General features: G+C 39.9%; 1 protein-coding gene across 1 annotated transcript in view; it reads right to left on the bottom strand.

The window, feature by feature from the left end:
- The window catches only part of LOC124137287, a 127,228-nt gene that overhangs the window by 47,903 nt on the left and 56,780 nt on the right, over positions 1-22,545 (bottom strand). The window contains exons 21-37 of the mRNA XM_048392883.1: positions 22,163-22,345; positions 19,574-19,768; positions 18,791-19,033; positions 17,520-17,765; positions 16,897-17,094; positions 15,217-15,440; positions 13,345-13,582; positions 9,766-9,924; positions 9,027-9,182; positions 6,651-6,908; positions 5,438-5,611; positions 5,238-5,324; positions 4,378-4,491; positions 3,213-3,342; positions 1,622-1,758; positions 681-905; positions 48-269 (exon numbers count right to left, since the gene is read on the bottom strand). Coding sequence (XP_048248840.1) covers positions 48-269; positions 681-905; positions 1,622-1,758; positions 3,213-3,342; positions 4,378-4,491; positions 5,238-5,324; positions 5,438-5,611; positions 6,651-6,908; positions 9,027-9,182; positions 9,766-9,924; positions 13,345-13,582; positions 15,217-15,440; positions 16,897-17,094; positions 17,520-17,765; positions 18,791-19,033; positions 19,574-19,768; positions 22,163-22,345 — 3,189 coding nt within the window. The remainder of the gene's footprint in view (positions 1-47; positions 270-680; positions 906-1,621; positions 1,759-3,212; positions 3,343-4,377; positions 4,492-5,237; positions 5,325-5,437; positions 5,612-6,650; positions 6,909-9,026; positions 9,183-9,765; positions 9,925-13,344; positions 13,583-15,216; positions 15,441-16,896; positions 17,095-17,519; positions 17,766-18,790; positions 19,034-19,573; positions 19,769-22,162; positions 22,346-22,545) is intronic.

Genomic DNA, 22,545 nt, shown 5'->3' with positions numbered 1-22,545 from the left:
ATTCCTTTGCTGTATCCAGCAGAAGGTACATGTTTATTTCTACTGACCCTGATAGCCGGCCGCACAGTCACATACGAAGCGTCCATCTCCCTCCCAACAGGTGGCGTTGTTGAGACATGGCTCAGCATCGCAGTAGGTGACCAGGTGCTGACACAGAGAGCCAATGTACTTGGGGGGACAGTGGCAGGTGTAGCCTCCCTCTGTGCTCTCGCAGGTACCACCGTTCACACACGGCCCACTCTGACAGTAGTCAATAGCTGTACACTTTTCTGTATTGTAAAAAACAGATTCAGAGTGTCACTATTCTGAAGTAACAGATTGACAAAGAATACTGTATTCTGTAGTAACAGATTGATGTTGAATCCTGTTGTAACAGATTTACAAAGAATACTGTATTTGGAAGTAACAAATCGAGATAGAATGTCAGTGTACATTGGACTCGATAGTAACAGATTAAAACAAAATGTTAATATGTTCTGTTATGGTAACAGATGGAAATAAAATGGAAATAAAATGTCACTAAGCTAAACTTAAGACTTTAAGAAACTTAAGATATTGTCTCGTTTATGCTGAAACTTGATAAGCTTAAATCCCAAAATTAACAATAAACAACAAAGTTAATAAATACATTACATGATGATTCTTCCATATAGGTTTTTCAACACAGGTGGTAGACTGACCTTCGACCTTGACATAGCTGGTGCCACACAGACAGTGTGACAAGCCAGACACTGGATCATCGATACAGCCCACAGACATCCCACAATCCTTGGCAGCACATGTCTGGTTGCGGACCTCGCACATGTCGCCAGTAAAGCCATCACGACACTCACACGTGAAGTTGAGCGCGTTGTTGGTGCAGGTTCCTCCATTCAAGCAGGGTGACGAGTCGCAGTAGGCTGGAACTGAACCAACAATCATGTACCTCCCAGAACAATGCTCTGCGACTCACAGAACAATGCTCTGCGACTCACAGAACAATATTCTGCAACTCACAGAACAATACTCTGAAGTTCACAGAACAATACTCTGCAGCTCACAGAACAATACTCTGCAGCTCACAGAACAATACTCTGCAGTTTACAGAACAATACTCTGCAGCTCACAGAACAATACTTATCTTGTGTGCTCCGACAGAACTGCACATGAAAAATCAGAACTTTAAGAAATGGCTAAATTGTAAATTGTGGACATTCAAGGTTAACCATCATTAAGTTTAGTCAGTTGGACAAATTAAGGTACAGTACCTTTATTAATATATTCTATATTTGTGGGTTTGGTTTTGTATAAAAAATCCTCATCGGCAGGATGGAACAAAATTAAAATAAAAACAAATTTCTAGAATTTTGTAAACAAAATTTAATTATTACTTAAAATGGTTTTTGGCTATAATGTGTATGTGTAGTATTCACTAGTCTGTTCCTGCCCTGGAACATATCATAGCATATAATTTTTTTGTACATGCATTTGGTGGAATTAAAACATTGAGTTTTTCATATTATGTTTTTCTCCACTTTTTATTTTGCTATGCTCTTCAGATTTGTAAACCAATGATCTTCTAAAGTTGAGCTAAAGACCTTTTATTTAAGATTAGGACCTCTCAACAATTTTATATACTCACCAATGGCCATCCCACAGTTGTCCCCTGTGAAGGTAGGTGGGCATGTGCACATTCTCCAGTAGTCATTGAGGGGCTGACAGGTGCCCCCATTCTGACATGGGTTCCTCTCACACGCCTTCACATCCACCGTCTGGCAGCTGAAGACAACACAGACATCTACACACTGGCTACACCATCCTCCTTTATCCAGTGTATTTTATCAATAGTATAAGTAACCTGGACCCATTCACCACCAGCTTCATTGGGGAAGTGACGTCCCCATCCCCACCTACCACCAGCTTCCCACAGAATTACTCTCACATACACATGTGATTGAAATCAACAACCAATCAATATGATTCTTCTGAACAAGAATTTCAGAAGGATCAAATTCAAATGTTGCGATGAAAGGGTTCTGTCTATAAAACAATGAACTCTTTATTTGTTTGGATGGCGATATTTTGTGTCATTTGAATCAGACTCGGAAAGAAGCTATGAGCCCCAATCTCATTAAAATCAGATCTTAGTTCTCGCTACCGCTAAAACAAAGATCTGAGGACACCCCATTATGGGTCATGTCAGACCGACCTTGTGCAAACTTTGACCGGCCAATGGAATGACTGACAAGAAGTCGACATTAGCCAATCAGAAGGCAGCTTTCTCATGCTTTACACACTAATTTCAAACTGGCGACTATGCTTTGAAACATATTAACAATTTGAAACCTGAACGAAAGAACATTCTGGAATGGCTAATAGATAGTCTAGATTGTATGGATTCAGTTGTTAAGCCCATAACTATCGTTCGGAATACCCCATGTAAAAAATTTACGAGGTTGCATGATTCGAAATCACATTCCGACTGTCACTTTCATGATCAGGTAATCGATGGTTGGTTGGTAATGATTGGTTGGATGTAAGGTCGTGACCCATAATGTCCTCAGATCTTTGTTTAGGAGTAGCAAGAACTAAGATCTGATTTTAATGAGATTGCTATGAGTCCAGAATGGAAATGTAATGGAATGGATAATCGAGGATGTGGATTCATGTATGATCAAGTAACACAGATTCCTTCATGGAGTCTTATCTTAAACATAACAATAGCACATGTCCGTTAAATTAATGGCACTCACTGAGCACAGTGCTGAATAATTATTTGCTGTTACTTAGTTGATATTCAATCTCATTATAATCAGATACTATCCCAGCCGCATCTCACTTACCTCTTGTAATGATTTAGTTCATGGGATAAGGGAGGTAAACTATTTAAAACAAATATCAACAAAGGGTTAAAATATCCAGACCCTTTAATTTATTAGGCCACGCCCTATATTCAATGTTTCAATTTTTCCACAAATTGGAACTGAACAAAAACAAAACTAAACCCACTAAACATTTTTGTCTCCATCAAGCTTCAAACTCTGCAGTCCAGTGAAACAAGGTTTACACTAGTCCTCTGCACTAATCTAAAAGAATGAATCTGTAAGGGTGCATTATTATCCTTCAGGTGTCAGTTCGTGGTCAAGACATGAGGTGGCTCATATCTTGAATACTAAAATATTGCATATTGATACAGTGATCAGCTCAAGAACACAGGAAGCACTCCTACTGACTTTGTTCCGCTGTATCCTTCCACGCAGAGACACATCGTGGAATTGACCCCATCAATACAAACTCCAGCTTCACCACACGTCTGTGGCACACAGTCCTCTATGTTAGTCTCACACTGGGAACCTTCAAAACCTACAAAAAATTATTGTACAATATGTTTCACACTGGGAACCTAGAAAACCTAAAAAATATATTGTACAATATGTCTCACACTGGGAACCTTCAAAACCTACAAAAATGATTGTACAATGTTTCTTCAAAAACATTATCCCATGCAATGGCAGAAGAAAACTGACTGTGGCCCAGTTTGGAGACAATGGACATTCTTGTACATGGAGGACATATTTCATGGATCAGTATTATAGGATTTGGGGCATATCATTTTACAAAGAGGATTTAGAAACCCTTGAAACACTTGTTTGATTGAAGAAGAACTTGCAAACCTTGCCAACAACACTAGTACCTGTTGTGTGTCTTACTCTAGCTTGTGTCAAACTTACAATTGTAGATTCTAACACCTGATGCATGCTAAGCTCTCTTTTGCTTGTCCCTAGAAGTGACTTAATTGGAATGGGTGCTGAAGTGTAGTGACTTGGTTGCGTGCTTGTATTGGTTGGTTAGGTTCAGTGGCTTGGTTGAGTGCTTGTATTGGGTGGTGAGGTTCAGTGACTTGGTTGAGAGCTTGTATTGGGTGGTTAGGTTCAGTCACTGGGTGGATTGTTTGTATTGGGTGGTTAGGATCAGTGACTTGGTTGAGTGCTTGTATTGTGTGGTTAGGTTCAGTCACTTGATTGAGAGCTTGTATTATAGCCCATCAGCATGAGTTCATACCAGCTCAGACTATTCACAGGTCACACTGATAGAGATGGAAAATTGCTGACCACAATGGTATACAACAAACAATAAAGCAGATGAAAATCATGTTAGAATCAAAACATCGCAAACATTGTAATAATAAAGCTGATCATCCATACCTGACTTTTCAAAATTCACAGGGGTCCTGAAATCCTTGAGGCACTGGCTCCTATGGTAGTTGAATCTAGGGACCCCCTCAATCTCTAATTCAACATTAGACCTATGACACGGACCCCTTGACTTTCATGCTTAACACTGTAGACTTGTCATTTAGGACATGTCCAACTGTGCCATACAAAGATGCTGTCTTACCCAGTGCACATGTGCAGGAGAAGCCAGCGCCAACAGCCTGACAGGTGCCACCATTGTAGCAGGGGCCTGAAGCACACGTATCCAGCGGCGACTCACAGTACCGACCAGTCAACTCTGAGGTCAAAATATTGAATAAATTGTTAGAAAAGAAACACGCACTTTCAGAGCTGTAGCTCACTTGCTGTAAACACATCACTTCTCTTGCAAACACATGGCAATTGACAGGATCATCTTACTTTAATATTGACAACAGTGATCAAGAGTGATGATACAAGCTGAGAATAAACAAGATAGGGACTGGTAATTTTCTAGAGTGGGGGGGGGGGGGGAAGATTGGTCATAGGACTGTTGTCTTCTTTTTCATGCCCCCCCTCCCCCACGAATACATGATACATGTAACATTTTTCCATTGCCCCTCCCCCCTCCCTATACAAAATAAAATATCCCTAAAGAATGTTCAAATTTATAACTTTTTTATTTGAAAAAAATAGAACTGTGTAATTTTTTTATGTCCGCCCAGATACTTGTGAAAACATTTCGTGTTTCTCACTCTTTTGCTGGCTCATATTTTCATGTTCGGCGAAAATACAACCCTTGTGTTTCTTGTGATTTCAGTGACAGATGACATCAATCATACCTTCATCCCTGTGAAGATCCTGGTTAGAACTAGTCTTCAGCAACCCATGCTTGACGTAACAGGCCGCTAAGAGGATCAGTTAGTCAGACTTGCTGACTTGGTTGATGCATGTCGTATCACAATTGCGAAGATATCAGACTCGATTATTTACACACAGTTGTCAGGTAGCTGGGATACTGCTGAGAGCAGCGTTAAACAACAAACAACCAACCAACAAACCTACCTGCAGAACAGTTGCATTCTTCTGAATGTCCTATGATAACACATGTTGAATTAACACATGGCCCGGGGTTACACAACACATCCGCCACTGAAACACACAAAGTTCACATGATAGTCTCATGTTGACAACATGATGGAGAGCACTAAGAAATGTTTAATCAGATCCATTGTTAACTGTCTCCTCTCCCCATGGCAACCCACCTGGAACACATGATGTAGACCCATTGGTTGCCGTTGTCTCCTCCGCAGGGCATTCCTGGCACACAGTGGCGCCAGTGGTGTTGGTGAAGTAGCCTACGGGACAAGGTCGGCAGTTGGGTTTATGACCGCTGTACGAGAATGTCCCCGGGTCACACTTGTCTGCACAGTAGCAGTCTGGAAGATGTAACATGTATAAGTAGGGCTGTCAGTATCTGTGTGTGAGTGAGTGAGTGAGTGAGTGAGGGAAGCAGTGAGTGAGTGAGTGAGTGAGTGAGAGAGTGAGTGAGTGAGTGAGTGTGGTTGAATGATTCATTGAGAGAGGTAATGAGTGAGGATGCATGTGTGTCACTGAAGAAGTGATAGAATGAGTGAGTGAGGTAATGAGTGGGTGAAGGAATGAGTGAGTGAAAGAATGAGTGAGGGAATGAGTGGTTGAATGATTGAGTGAGAGAATGTGAGTGAGAGAATGAGAGTGAGAATGCATGTGAGTGAATGAAGCAGTGAGAATCTGTATGAGTGAATGAAGCAGTGAGACAATGAGTGAATGAAGCAGTGAGAATCTGTATGAGAGAATGAAGCAGTGAGACAATGAGTGAATGAAGCAGTGAGAATCTGTATGAGTGAATGAAGCAGTGAGACAATGAGTGAATGAAGCAGTGAGAATCTGTATGAGAGAATGAAGCAGTGAGACAATGAGTGAATGAAGCAGTGAGAATCTGTATGAGTGAATGAAGCAGTGAGACAATGAGTGAATGAAGCAGTGTGAATCTGTATGAGTGAATGAAGCAGTGAGGAAATGAGTGAATGAAGCAGTGAGAATCTGTATGAGTGAATGAAGCAGTGTGGGAATGAGTGAGTGAGTGAGGTAATGAGTGAGTGGGGGAAGGAGGGTGGAGGGAACTGGGAAATAATCACAGAGTGAGTGAGTGATTCTTGAAGGCAATTTCAATTGATGTACAATTAAGGTGTAACATGTATAATACACCAGGAGGGTGAAAAGCAATGTGAAAAACTAGACAACAGTTCAACCATTCATGTAATTCATGAAATGTTCCAGCAATAACAGGCCAATGGTCTGTACTGAACTTGCCATACCACACAGCTTCTGGTTGGCACAGAGCCACCTTCTCACTGTACAGACACGTCAGATGATTTTATGGATTTGTACAAGGCTGCAACTAACTAAACGAATGGTGAAACCATGACTACCCACCTGATTTGGTCACTTGAGGACAGACTCTCTCATGGAAGTCATACATGCTGGTCCCCTGATAGGAGCGAATAGCATCATACAGAAAACAAATGCCAATGCTCTTAAAGAAGTTAAAGCCAACACACTGCCGCTGCTCAAAGCGTCTCCGGAACACGTTACAAGAATCTTCGCACTCCTTTGTTCCGACAGCGGCAGTCATGATGTCTGTGCCGCCAATCATTTGTTGGTTTCTCCGACGAACAAATGTACAAGCCGACTCTGTAGCAGAGATGGAAGTCCTTCACCATCACATGTGACTCTCCCATGGAAGTGAGAGACATCACACAGATGTACATGTACCGACATGTACTGAAGTTAGCATGGCATGCAGAGAGACAAGCAGATCCAACACCAACGGTAACATGACATCACCTGTGACTCTCCCATGGAACATCACATAGATGAACACAAGGACATGTACTGATCCGGAAGTTAGCCTGGCATGCAGAGAGACAAGCAGATCCAACACCATAGCATAGCAAAAGCATTATGACACATAGTGACCTGGCATTGAACTTCTTCAGGTCAAGGCCAAGGAATGAAGTTTGATACAGATCATATACATCTTGATCAGACCACAACCTCATACAGCCTGCCTGATTGATTGAAGACCACAACCAGATACAGCCCATGCATTGATTGACACAAATCACAACCAGATACAGCCCCATTGATTGACACAAACCACAACCGCATACAGTTCCAATGATTGACACAAATCACAACCACATACAGTTCCAATGATTGACACAAATCACAACCGCATACAGTTCCAATGATTGACACAAATCACAACCGCATACAGTTCCAATGATTGACACAAATCACAACCGCATACAGTTCCAATGATTGACACAAATTACAACCGCATACAGTTCCAATGATTGACACAAATCACAACCGCATACAGTTCCAATGATTAACACAAATCACAACCGCATACAGTTCCAATGATTGACACAAATCACAACCGCATACAGTTCCAATGATTGACACAAATCACAACCGCATACAGTTCCAATGATTGACACAAATCACAACCACATACAGTTCCAATGATTGACACAAACCACAGCCACATACAGCCCGATTCATTGACACAAATCACAGCCACAAATATCCCAAATGATTGACACAAATGACAATCTTATATAGCATGACTGATCGATTTAAAACCACAACCACATATAACCTAATGGATTGACCCAAATCAGAACCACATATAACAAGGTTTACATGATGACACAAGACACCGAAATGATAAATAGTTATTGACACAACAGGCACAGCTAAAAAATCTGACCAACCATGACTTCTAGCAATACAACACAAGAGACATGCACAAGCAGAACAGACATTTGTAGTAGTCAAAAACATAAAAATGACATTCATTTATTAATTCAAACCTGAAATTCTAATTTCAGCAGTATCATTTGAATGGATTCTTGAATACTGGTGAAAGAAACAGTTGTGAGCATACATTTGTGATGGGAATGTTTCATGTTGTATGTGAAGAATTGACTCACTGCTCATTACCCTTTTTCTGTACAGCTCTTTAGCTCGGATGAATAATGAAATTATACATCCAAAGATTTAGCCTTTTTTGGCCATATTTTCTCAATTTCTTTTGATATAATGTATCATTATCTTCTTGTTTTTTTAAGTATGATAAATTACTCTTGTTATGCTTAGGATTGTAACCTGTCATAAAGAGACAGCCTCTTGAGTAAAAATTCCCTTTTCTTCTTTAACCCTAAGGCTCTCCCGTTAGTTATGCTGTTCCTGTATTTGAGCCCACCATTCCACAGTCACAATATTCTAGGGGTGAATCGATACATCGGTGCACTGGTGCATCGTGATTTGTCATGTGATGATCCGATACACGATACATTTTCTTCTGTATTGATACATGACAATACACTTGCTGAAATAAATTATTTAATACTCATTTTATGATCCCTGACATTTTTGTCAGGAAGATATCGCAATATGTGCTGTAATTAGCGTTACAAGTTCACTACTAAAAATAAATGCTACGAACATGTGTCTGTAGCTACCTTTTCCTTTCTGAAATATTTATTGTCAAGAAGTCTCCATGCGCTTTGACGTAACATTGCGATATGTATAGTATCATGTCCCATGTATCATGACCTTGCTGTTTCGTTTCACCCCTACTATATTCTACAATCTGTCAGATCTGATTCAATAACTCCTTGCGTGAAGATCTTGCAAACATTATAACAATTCCACAACAATATAATAAAGCAGCCTTTTTTTAAATTCCATTTGGAACTGCCTGTTCATCTTCAGTTTTCAAGATACAGAAATCTGACTCACCTTTACAGTCACCCAGCAATGGATTATCCAGCCCAACAAAGATGGTGTCATCAGCACATGAGGTACAGTGAGTGCTGCTGTTCTTGTAGGTGTTTGGCGGACACTCACGGCAAGGTGGGAGTCCGGTGTCCGATACAAGCTCACCAGGGCATACTCCTGTAAAATGATGGATTCAAGTGAAACAATGGATAAGGTAAGAAATGTACACTTCAGTCATCAATAAGAGGAATTTATATTAATTCTTTAATAAAGTGTATGATAACACCCTACATGCCTTTCAGAAAGTGGTCAAATATAACACATGTTATGTTTGGGATAACCCTTTCTAAGTGATGTACATTTTTTTGTACTTTTTGGGGTGAAATCCCAACGGGATTCAAACCCACACACCCAGAGTAAGGCACCTAATCGACAACACACCAAGACTGTGGCTTAGTAGCAGAGGGGGTCGACATGTGTGTTAGTTTGGAAGTAGCTAACTCAACGGTTTTGGAGGAAGCGTGGTACTGCCAGAGTCAAGTGTAACCTTATTGGTAAATTGGTAAACGGCAATTGGCAGTACAAACATTCTACAATCATGAAGTGCAGCTGGGGTGTCATTCCAAGGATGACAACCTTGCCCTGTTAGTGTTAATAGGTGTCACATTGACATGACATCCGACCTCAGCCCAGAAGGTCAGCTGTTCAATGGAAACATTCTGGCTGCAAAAGATAAAAAATGGGAGTTGTACAAACTTACTGATACAGTCCGATTCCGATGTTTTCCCAGTGCCATCCGTCCAGGTTTCTAGCGGGCAAGGCGTACATGTGCTTTGTCCAGACACATTCTGGTAGGACCCTGGCTGACACAGCTGGCAATGACCCGTGGAGTTGTACGAGGTTCCGGGGGGACACACATCTGTAGCATCCATCAGTACATGGATAACAATGCTTCATCATCAAATCCATGTTTCATCCATCAGTACAAATAAAACAATGCTTCATCATCAAAACCATGTTTCATCCATCAGTACATGTATAACAATGCTTCATCATAAAATCCCTGTAACATCCATCAGTACATGTGTAACAATGCTTCATCATAAAATCCCTGTAGCATCCATCAGTACATGTGTAACAGTGCTTCATGGTTTCATCAAATCCATGTTTAATCCATCAGTACATACATAACAATGCTTCATGGCTTCATCAAATCCATGTTGCATCCCTCAGTACATGTATAACAATGCTTCATAGTTTCATCAAATCCATGTTTCATCCATCAGTACCTACATAACAATGCTTCATGGTTTCATCAAATCCATGTTTAATCCATCAGTACATACATAACAATGCTTCATGGTTTATTCAAATCCATGTTTCATCCATCAGTACATACATAACAATGCTTCATGGTTTCATCAAATCCATGTTTAATCCATCAGTACATACATAACAATGCTTCATGGTTTATTCAAATCCATGTTTCATCCATCAGTACATACATAACAATGCTTCATGGTTTCATCAAATCCATGTTTAATCCATCAGTTCATACATAACAATGCTTCATGGTTTATTCAAATCCATGTTTCATCCATCAGTACATACATAACAATGCTTCATGGTTTATTCAAATCCCTGTTTCATCCATCAGTACATACATAACAATGCTTCATGGTTTCATCAAATCCATGTTTAATCCATCAGTACATACATAACAATGCTTCATGGTTTATTCAAATCCATGTTTCATCCATCAGTACATACATAACAATGCTTCATGGTTTATTCAAATCCATGTTTAATCCATCAGTACATACATAACAATGATTCATGGTTTATTCAAATCCATGTTTCATCCATCAGTACATACATAACAATGCTTCATGGTTTCATCAAATCCATGTTTAATCCATCAGTACATACATAACAATGCTTCATGGTTTATTCAAATCCATGTTTCATCCATCAGTACATACATAACAATGCTTCATGGTTTATTCAAATCCATGTTTAATCCATCAGTACATACATAACAATGCTTCATGGTTTATTCAAATCCATGTTTCATCCATCAGTACATACATAACAATGCTTCATGGTTTATTCAAATCCATGTTTAATCCATCAGTACATACATAACAATGCTTCATGGTTTATTCAAATCCATGTTTCATCCATCAGTACATACATAACAATGCTTCATGGTTTCATCAAATCCATGTTTAATCCATCAGTACATACATAACAATGCTTCATGGTTTATTCAAATCCATGTTTCATCCATCAGTACATACATAACAATGCTTCATGGTTTCATCAAATCCATGTTTAATCCATCAGTACATACATAACAATGCTTCATGGTTTATTCAAATCCATGTTTAATCCATCAGTACATACATAACAATGCTTCATGGTTTATTCAAATCCATGTTTAATCCATCAGTACATACATAACAATGATTCATGGTTTATTCAAATCCATGTTTCATCCATCAGTACATACATAACAATGCTTCATGGTTTCATCAAATCCATGTTTAATCCATCAGTACATACATAACAATGCTTCATGGTTTATTCAAATCCATGTTTCATCCATCAGTACATACATAACAATGCTTCATGGTTTCATCAAATCCATGTTTAATCCATCAGTACATACATAACAATGCTTCATGGTTTATTCAAATCCATGTTTCATCCATCAGTACATACATAACAATGCTTCATGGTTTATTCAAATCCATGTTTAATCCATCAGTACATACATAACAATGATTCATGGTTTATTCAAATCCATGTTTCATCCATCAGTACATACATAACAATGCTTCATGGTTTCATCAAATCCATGTTTAATCCATCAGTACATACATAACAATGCTTCATGGTTTATTCAAATCCATGTTTCATCCATCAGTACATACATAACAATGCTTCATGGTTTATTCAAATCCATGTTTCATCCATCAGTACATACATAACAATGCTTCATGGTGCAATGTCACATGTGTGCAATTGTAGCATAACTGTGTGTAGGGTATCAATAGCAGCTGTGTGTTATAAAATATATAAGATATATCAGATACATAAGCAACAAGTATGTCCAAACATTCCCCAGGACTATGAAGGAGATTATACCAAATGGGATGTATTGCAGATGCATATTTCATCACATTCTCCCAGGCCTCATTCCACACAGTGATCTTTGTGCCACAACTGGAGTGAGTCTAAGTGTGGAGTTACAATCATATCAACACGAAGATCCTTTTGTGGACTGGAGCCCTGACCTACGATCCTCCATTGATTGGTATATATCATTATATTGACAGATGATAAACATTAAAAGACACACCCACACACAAGATTAACATCCTTGAAATAATGTCTAAACATCTAAACATCCTCAATTAACTACTGCCAAAAACTATATTCAGATTTCCGCAGAAATGTTTTTCCTATAGTTCTGCAGTGGCAGCAACATTGATAATCAGAGCATTGTGGGTACCAACATTGGTAGTAACATACAAGGTCACACATCAGCCAACCAGTGATTCATGGTGGTAGTATATTACTGCATGATGGTGAGAGAAGACTGATGACCAGTGGGGAGTCCAGATTAGAGTCGGTCCCTGGCAACCCATGCAAGATTTTTGTTTGTTTGTTGTTTAACGCCGCACTCAGCAATATTCCAGCTATATGACGGCGGTCTGTAAATAATCAAGTCTGGACCAGACAATCCAGTGATTGACATCATGAACATCGATCAACGCAATTGGGATAAGATGACATGCATCAACTAAGTCAGCGAGCCTGACTACCCGATCCTGTTAATCACCTTTTACGACAAGCATAGTTGCCTTTTACGGCAAGCATGGGTTGCTGAAGACCTATTTTACCCCAGATCTCCATGTAAGAGAGTTGAGTCAGACTTGGTGACTTGATTGATAGAGTGTCATCATACCCAAATGGCATGGATCGATGCTCACAATATCAATCACTGGATTGTCTGGTCCAATTGATTCTTTAAGGCCCTGTCATCTAGCTTGAACATTGCTGATAACAGTGTTAAACAAGAAACAAATGAAAAAACAAACTTAAAATAGTACAGTAAACTACGTTTATAATGAACACGCTAATAACGAACTGACGGATAAAACGAACTGGGTGTTTTTCCCCGAACATTTGCTGTATACTTTAGTCGAAATGCTTATAACGAACTACGGTTATAACAAACTAAAATTATTGGTCTCTTTGTGTTCGTAATGACGGTAATTTACTGTAGTACAGTAAACTGATACCCACAAGGCAGCCATTAATGGATACTTACTGCAGATTGTTTCCCCATTGGTCTCTCTCATCTCCCCCTTCCCTTCACAGGTTATAACACTGATGCTGGGCTCAGTGCTTGGTACTATCAGAGCACAGGGAGATGACGCACTTGCTGGCACTATAAAACGTTGTGGCGCCAACACAGGAAACTGGTCGATGATAACTTCAGCACATGTGTTGTAGTCAGACTTGAGGGCCCGATTTGGGAGAAGTTTCAAGGTAATATCAAACGTCAGCTGCAAGAATATGATACAATAATAGACTTTCCTGATACTGTGTTCACGATACGACTATCTCCAGATATGATACGTATCCCGATATTCTAATAATAATAACAAGGCTATTTCTATAGCACAACAACAACGAGGTACATGGTCAATGTGCAAACACAGCATGTGTGCATATATTCGATAGAAAGGGGACAGTAAGATAATAAAAATATACACATTCCGTTTTAGTGTTCAAAAAGCTACGTTTTGAGTCCAGACTTTACACAGTGATACTAGGCAGACTTTTGAGGCTGAAGGGAAGGGCGTTCACGATACAATGTGTCGTAATACTTAATTCGCGGCAATTTATTATTTCATTTCATAGGTCTTATTCACTATTAAATTTCTGGTCTCATATTTGAAGCTAAATATGACATTAAAATCAAATTTATTCAAATTTTAGATAAAACTGGAGTGACAACACCAGTTAGAAAAAGACTAGAACAGCATTTAAGTCTTAAACCCACATACATTGTGTATTGTAGAAAAAGCATACATTAATAATAATAACTTATCAATTGAAGGATGGACCCATTTTGTCAACAAAGTCATTCCACTGCTGTTTTAAATGTTGCATGTGTGAAACAATATGGGATTAAAATATGAATTGATATAGGGTGAAAAACGAATCGATACAGGTAAGCGTGTATCAAATATCGTATCGTCTGAATATTATCGATGCACTGATGTAATGGTGAATAGTGACATCCCAAGCTATCATGCAATCTAATATACACTAACAGGATATGTACTGAATGGAGACAATGTGTTTTGCTACAGCAGTAAACACTGGAAAACGCAAGACTTCAAGGCTCACACTCACCTTTACCATCAGTCATACACTGGTTCTATTCTATTCTGGCTTCCAGTTGTCCATAACTATCATCACTAATTACAGTAAAGTGTTGGCTTCCATCGTCTATTGTTAATCACCTATCAGTGCCAGTTATCTGTTGGCTTCCCTTAAGTTTACACCCTTTGTTATCATATTACTTTCGTTGTTCGTACATGTACATATATGCTCTCTGCCTCATAGCATTCATTCACCTGATGAAGGAGTAAGCATATACTCCGAAACATTGTGTTCCTCATAATAAAGAAGTTGACATCCACACATTCTCTCCCTTGTGTGTATCACTTCTAAATGCCTTTCAAAGACTTGATTCACGATTTTGTTAAATAAAATGTGACCCATGAAGATCCGGCGCAGAATAAGTCTTCAGCAACCCATGCTTGCCGTAAAAGGTGCCTATGCTTGTCGTAAAAGGCGACTAACGGGATTGGGTGGTCAGATTTGCTGACTTGGTTGATGCATGTTATCGATCCCAAGTGCGTGGATCGATGCTCATGATATTAATCACTAGACTGTCTGGCCCAGACTTGATTATTTACAGACTGTCGTCATATAGCTGGAATATTGCTGAGTGCGGCGTTAAATAACAATCCAACCCAGAGAGTTAAATATAATGTAAATTTGCAATTAGATTGCTCAGGTTACTTAATTAATTATTAAATGTGATTCCATTGCTTTTGATTGCCCAACCAAGCACTTTTTCATGTTTTTATGTTTCAAAAACGGAATTCTGGAAAGTGTGCCCTACCTGTTGAGTGTCGACCATGTAGTCATGTCCAGCGTATGTATGGTTGATATACTCCGGACTCAACTCTGACATATTGCATTGATGTGTTAACACTAGAAATAGTTCCTGCAGCTTGGTGATGGAATCCTGAACATAGGTTGTTTGACATTCAATAGAAATGGGTGCCGGGGGGTCAGCCTTGAAGGTGATCGCCAGTTGCAGCTCCCAGTCTATCAGCCCCGGAGCTGAAACACACAGGTGAAAAGCATTGCATTCAACGAAAAACTATCATTTTCACAAAACCTTCACTTTTGACAAGGATAACAATCACATAGTGGCCAGAATTCACTTCATGAACACAGCTACATAGTGTAGCAATGAAGTTGTTATTGGCTGGTGAAAGAGGCCTATTCTATTCTTCTTCCAACTGCCTCCATGGTGCAGTGGATTGAGTAGTAGTAGCCTGCCAGGAGAGTGGAAAGTCAGTGGTTCGATCCCCTGGCCACATCATACTTAAACATGGTCACAGATGGTACTTGTTGTTTCCCTGCCTGTGGCTCGGCATTAAGAGGACAAAACAAGCACTGGTCAGGCAGGAGTCAGTATAATGTGTCTGAGTGGGGTATCCATGTTAAAATGCAGTATTGTATGTCAGTGGGCCAGCAGTGAAAAAACGGTTCAAGTCCATAGCAGTACAAACAGCCAAACACATACATGCAGTTTGATGATCAGCTATTGCAAATCGTGTGATGTACAGTAAACTACGTCTATAATGAACACGCTTATAACGAAGTGACCGATATAACCATTTTACTTTTTAGTCCCAGCCATTTGTTGTATATATGCTGTATATATGCTTATAATGAACTACGGTTATTATGAACTAAAAAATATCTACCCTTATTACACAGAGGCAAAGAACATTCTGTTTGTACACCATGTTCAGTGATGATATTCAAAAGTTGGAGAGACATAGAGTGTGTCGTTCATTGTATTACTAACATTATCTGCATCTCTTTGCAACAAAGAATTTGAGGAGAAAGGAAATTAAATGCCCCTTAACGGGAACTGTATGTCATCAATACATCACATGTTCAAGTCTCAACTGGTCAGGCACTCACCTCCATAAACAGGAACAATTGTCTGGCATTCTATAATTAACTCACCTAACAGGAACATTGGTCTTGTGTTCCATAACAAACTCACCCCCACAAATAGGAACATTTGTTTGGTGTTCTATGACTAACTCACCTCCACAATCAGGAACATTTGTCTTGAGTTCTATAACTAACTCACCTCCACAATCAGGAACATTTGTCTGGCACTCTATAACTAACTCACCTCCACAATCAGGAACATTTGTCCGTCACTCTATAACTAACTCACCTCCACAATCAGGAACATTTGTCTTGAGTTCTATAACTAACTCACCTCCACAATCAGGAACATTTGTCTGGCACTCTATAACTAACTCACCTCCACAATCAGGAACATTTGTCTGGTTTTCTATAACTAACTCGGCCCCACAAACAGGATAACTCATCTTGTGTTCTATAACTAACTCACCCCCACAAACAGGAACATTTGTTTTGTGTCCTGTGACTAACTCACCTCCACAATCAGGAACATTTGTCGTGAGTTCTATAACTAACTCACCTCCACAATCAGGAACATTTGTTTTGTGTCCTGTGACTAACTCACCTCCACAAGCAGGAACGTATGTTGTGTTCCAGTCCCCATTAGTGAGGCACTCTGTCACGTATGTACTGTCAGGATAATCCTCATAGAAGTAGAAGCCTGGGTCACAGGTAAAGTTGCACTGGTAGCCTCCCCCTGTGTCTATACATTCCTTGTGGCCATTCACAGGTGTGGACAGGTATTCCGGGTGACAGGTCTTGGCTGAATTATAAATACAAATGCAATTTTAGAGTCGTAGTACCAACACTATAACATGAGGCGTGTAGCTCAAAAGAACCTGTTTTTTATTTTTATAAATTTGAAACATAAACATATACGCTTTTCAAGCTACATTTGTTTAGGTTATCAGTGCTTATAGAGAGTTTCTGAGATTGGAGATAGGGAACAGACAGTCTGCTGTGATAGGGGTTTGTACAGCAGCATCATCATCATCATCAGCAGCAGCAGCAGCAGCAGCACATGCTAGTCATGCATGCATGGTGTTATGACAATATGTTTTTTCTTTGCCACATATCTTACCAGATTAACATTATCAATGGACATCAAAAGATAAGATCTACGTTACATAGAAATGTGTACAGTGATATTACTAGCACAACTTCTTCTTTAGGAATGTTAATACGTACCAACAATAACAACTTGAAAAGAACAGCTCTGTGCGTTGCCCTCCTCGTCTGTGGCTGTTGCCTTGACAACTACACTTTCACCCACGTTGTTAAGGGAGATGTGGATTGCCTGTGGGTCAAAGGTGACTTGAAAGTTGCCGCTGTTGTCAGTCGCGTTGGCATCCGAGTCACCAAAGGTGACAGTTCTGTTGACATCCACTGCCTCATATCTGGACCCGAGACACCTGATAGATGGAGGCTCTTCATCTGGATCATAGAGTGAGTGAGGGAGGGAGGGACAGATTGAGGGAATAAGTGAGAGAAGTATAAGTGATCAAATGACTTGCATCATCGCTGAAGCATGACTCACTCACAGTCGAACCTACCTTTTAGTACATTTTCCTGATTTTGTCAATTTTTTATAAGACAGTCTTCTATATAATAACCAATTTGGGAAAAATTCTTCACAACATTTTGGATGACAAAGTCCTAACAAATGAAATGATCTCAAACCTTGAAATAAACTTGAATTTTTGGTTCTATTATTTATAAGATCATTAAGCAGGAGATGCTAAATACTTTGTAACTTAATATATTTGATATTTTTTGTAAATCATGATATTTTAAAAACTATTGTGTTGAAGCTGTATACTATACTATACTGAATGAGTATGTGTTAAAATTGAATTGAAGGGAGATAACTCTATGCCTGAAAAATTTGAAGCTCTCATAAATCAACCATCTTGTACCATTTGTGTTTGTTTGTTGTTTAATGCCGCACTCAGAAATATTCCAGCTATGTCACGGTGGTCTGTAAATAATCAAGTCTGGACCAAACAATCCGGTGATTGACATCATGAACAACGATCCACGCAATTGGTGCATCAACCAAGTCAGCGAGCCTCACCACCCGATCCTGTTAGTTGCCTCTTACGACAAGCATAGTCGCCTTTTACAGCAAGCCTGGGTTGCTGAAGACCTATTCTACCCAGGATCTTTCTATACCATTTGTATGCCTGGTATGTATGCACATTGTTTTGTTCATGGATACTTGTATTTGTAAATTTTCTGCAACAGGAACACTTACATCATATTTATGTCTTGGTGGCAATACATTAATATTATATTCAAATGTAGGCTACTTAAGTCCAGAGGTCATTCGTCACCACTCACATGATTCCGTAACCTACAACAAGGACGAGCTGGTCACCATAGGGCCAGAGACCTGTAATAATGAATAAAACCTTGACTCGTGACTCTTGAGTAACTAGAATCACTAGGCTTCGTCCTACCTTTGATCCTGACAGAGATCTCACAGACGGCGCTGTTGCCGCTGTGGTCAGTGGCGGTGTAGGTGACAGTCACGTCGCTGGTGACAGCCCAGGAGGGATGGAAGTAGGGGGGCGACACTGTCACAGATGCCACAGCACCCGAGTTGTCCACTGCCTCCGGGACAGGGAATATGTCTGTCTGGTACAGAGTCACGTTCACCACACCTCCCACAGGGCAGGAGGGGAAGGAGGGGGCCTCCTCATCTGGGGGGACACGGAATAGAGACGAAGGAATTACGATCATCTATATGTTAAGATTGCTTTGTGCTAGTGGACCTTGTCAGCCAAAGATTGTTTCATTATTTCACAAGGAACCACAGACAAAACAAATTAAATTAGGGAAATTTCTGATTCATGTCTTACTCAAAGGAGTGAAGTAATGTGATTAGTTAAATATCAAAGTATATTTTACAGGGCAGAAGCAAGATTCAAGTCTAGAAGGGATGATATTATAAAAGGTAGCCACAAATGTTGGATGCCAAATGTATAATAGTTGTTGCAATGCACAGTTACATCCCTTTGACCTGCTAGGATCTGCTATCTTTCACTTTGAAATAATTGCTATCTGCTTTTTGTGCCAGCAGAATGACAACATTTTTATACATACTTCTAACATCTACACTTTGGCAATAAAATTTAATTGATATTCATCCTGAATTAAGGAAAAAAGAAAACACAAGGAATATGTTGAAATTAGTTAATATCAATATTGATTATCAATCAAGAATACATATATCGATATACCTATGCAAGTTGGCACAGACTCGTTCCAGTTGAGAGATCCTCCAAACTCCGACTGCACACATTTGGCAAAGGATGAACCATTGATCTGGTAGCCAGGCCAGTCACATCTGAAGCTGACATCGGAGTCATAGGTGTAGTTGCCGATGCTGTCGATGCTGACCCCCACAGGCAGGGTGGGATGGTTGCAGGTCATTGCTGTACACAGCAGAGAATTTGTTTCAAGATTCTTATTGTCAAAACTGGAGGAACAATTTTTCAATTATTCTTACTGACGTGATTATGGTCATGATATTTTCTCTTGATCCCAATAAATAGGTGAACTGGTAGATAAATCCAATTATATAACCCTGTGTTGTAGGACTAGGACAAGTCCATATTTACTACCCAGGTACCCGGCCTCCTGTTGCCCGACCCTTCCCGGGTTCCCACTGCTGGTCTCAAGAGTTGGGAATAAATGTCAGATTGGGGATTTCTTTGATAGGCATTTAGAAGTTGGAGTACTAAGTAAGGATAAGAAATTTATGGATGAACAACTTCTTTATTACAATTAAGAGCGACGTTTCGGTGTAGGTTCACTTGCTTGATAACGGTGTTAGAACCTACACCGAAACGTCGCTCTTAATTGTAATAAAGAAGTTGTTCATCCATAAATTTCTTATCCTTACTTAGATTGGGAATTGTTTAACTGCAACCCTGGCCAAAACTATTCAGATACATGTACCAAACAATCAGATCATACATACACTGAAGTTAAATGAAGCTTCATCTTTACTCAAACTTATATAAGTCAAAAGGAATGTGTGCATCATCAGAAAGAATTGCGAACAATAGCGACTTGTAGTGTAACCACTGAGCTATAGAGAGTTTTTGTCATTAAACAATATATCATGTGACTAACCACGAGTCGGTTAGTCCTGTGGGTAAACAGGTCCTACTCAGGACCCACCTGACCCGAGTACCCGAGTTACCCAGCCCGGCCCTACTGTGTTGATCATTAGCCATTGAAAATAAGTCCAACATTAATCTTACTTAGGCTGAAAAAAATAATAGTCTTGGTTCTCAGGCGCCTACTGGGTAGGCCTTCCTGGTAACATATATCACTGTTCTTATCACTACTGGGTAGGCCTTCCTGGTAACATATATCACTGTTCTTATCACTACTGGGTAGGCCTTCCTGGTAACATATATCACTGTTCTTATCACTACTGCGTAGGACTTCCTGGTAACATATATCACTGTTGTTATCACTACTGGGTAGGCCTTCCTGGTAACATATATCACTGTTGTTATCACTACTAGGTAGGCCTTCCTGGTAACATATATCACTGTTGTTATCACTACTTGGTAGGCCTTCCTGGTAACATATATCACTGTTCTTATCACTACTGGGTAGGCCTTCCTGGTAACACATATCACTGTTGTTATCACTACTTGGTAGGCCTTCCTGGTAACATATATCACTGTTGTTATCACTACTGGGTAGGCCTTCCTGGTAACATATATCACTGTTGTTATCACTACTTGGTAGGCCTTCCTGGTAACATATATCACTGTTCTTATCACTACTGGGTAGGCCTTCCTGGTAACACATATCACTGTTGTTATCACTACTTGGTAGGCCTTCCTGGTAACATATATCACTGTTGTTATCACTACTGGGTAGGCCTTCCTGGTAACATATATCACTGTTGTTATCACTACTGGGTATGCCTTCCTGGTAACATATATCACTGTTGTTATCACTACTAGGTAGGCCTTCCTGGTAACATATATCACTGCTGTCACTACTGGGTAGGCCTTCCTGGTGACATATATCACTGTTGTTATCACTACTGGGTAGGACTTCCTGTAACATATATCACTGTTGCTGTCACTACTGGGTAGACCTTCCTGGTAACATATATCACTGTAATCACTACTGGGTAGGACTTCCTGTAACATATATCACTGTTGCTGTCATTACTGGGTAGGCCTTCCTGGTAACATATATCACTGTTGTTATCACTACTGGATAGGCCTTCCTGGTAACATATATCACTGTTATTATCACTACTGGGTAGGCCTTCCTGGTAACATATATCAATGTTCTTATCACTACTGGGTAGGCCTTCCTCGTAACATATATCACTGTTATCACTACTGGGTAGGCCTTCCTCGTAACATATATCTATCACTACTGGGTTGGCCTTCCTGGTAACATATATCACTGTTGTTATCACTACTGGGTAGGCCTTCCTGGTAACATATATCTATCACTACTGGGTAGGCCTTCCTGGTAACATATATCTATCACTACTGGGTAGGCCTTCCTGGTAACATATATCACTGTTATTATCACTACTGGGTAGGCCTTCCTGGTAACATATATCACTGTTGTTATCACTACTGGGTAGGCCTTCCTGGTAACGTATATCACTGTTCTTATCACTACTGGGTAGGCCTTCCTCGTAACATATATCACTGTTATCACTACTGGGTAGGCCTTCCTGGTAACATATATCTATCACTACTGGGTAGGCCTTCCTGGTAACATATATCACTGTTGTTACCACCAACCACAAACATGCCAGTGGTGTTGTGTCTCCTCACCCACACAGTGCAGGTCTCCGTAGCCCCACATGCCGTCCTCCCCGCAGGTCACGGTGGTGTCGTTGCTGGCAGACATCCCCGCCCAGTGGTATATGTAGTAAGGCTGACAGGTCACATTGAAGAAAGTCCCCACATCCTGGAGGACCCCTGATGGAGCTAGTTGGGGTGCAGGGCATGTTATCACTGAAATGTTCAATGTCACTCTCTCAGTACTTATTGAGTATCACCAAGGCCAAAAAGGTTTGTTTATTTGTTAATGCTACACTGAGCAATATTCCAGCTATATGATGGTGGTCTGTTAATAACCAGACCAGACAATCCAGTGATTGACATAATGAGCATCAATCTACGGGACACAATGACATACATCAACCAAGTCAGTA

This window comes from Haliotis rufescens, unplaced genomic scaffold (assembly GCF_023055435.1).
Source record: "Haliotis rufescens isolate VD_foot unplaced genomic scaffold, xgHalRufe1.0.p SCAF_11, whole genome shotgun sequence".
Taxonomy (NCBI): Eukaryota; Metazoa; Mollusca; class Gastropoda; order Lepetellida; family Haliotidae; genus Haliotis; species Haliotis rufescens.
Note: the sequence above shows the minus strand (reverse complement) of the source record. Positions and strands in the feature narration are given on the sequence as shown.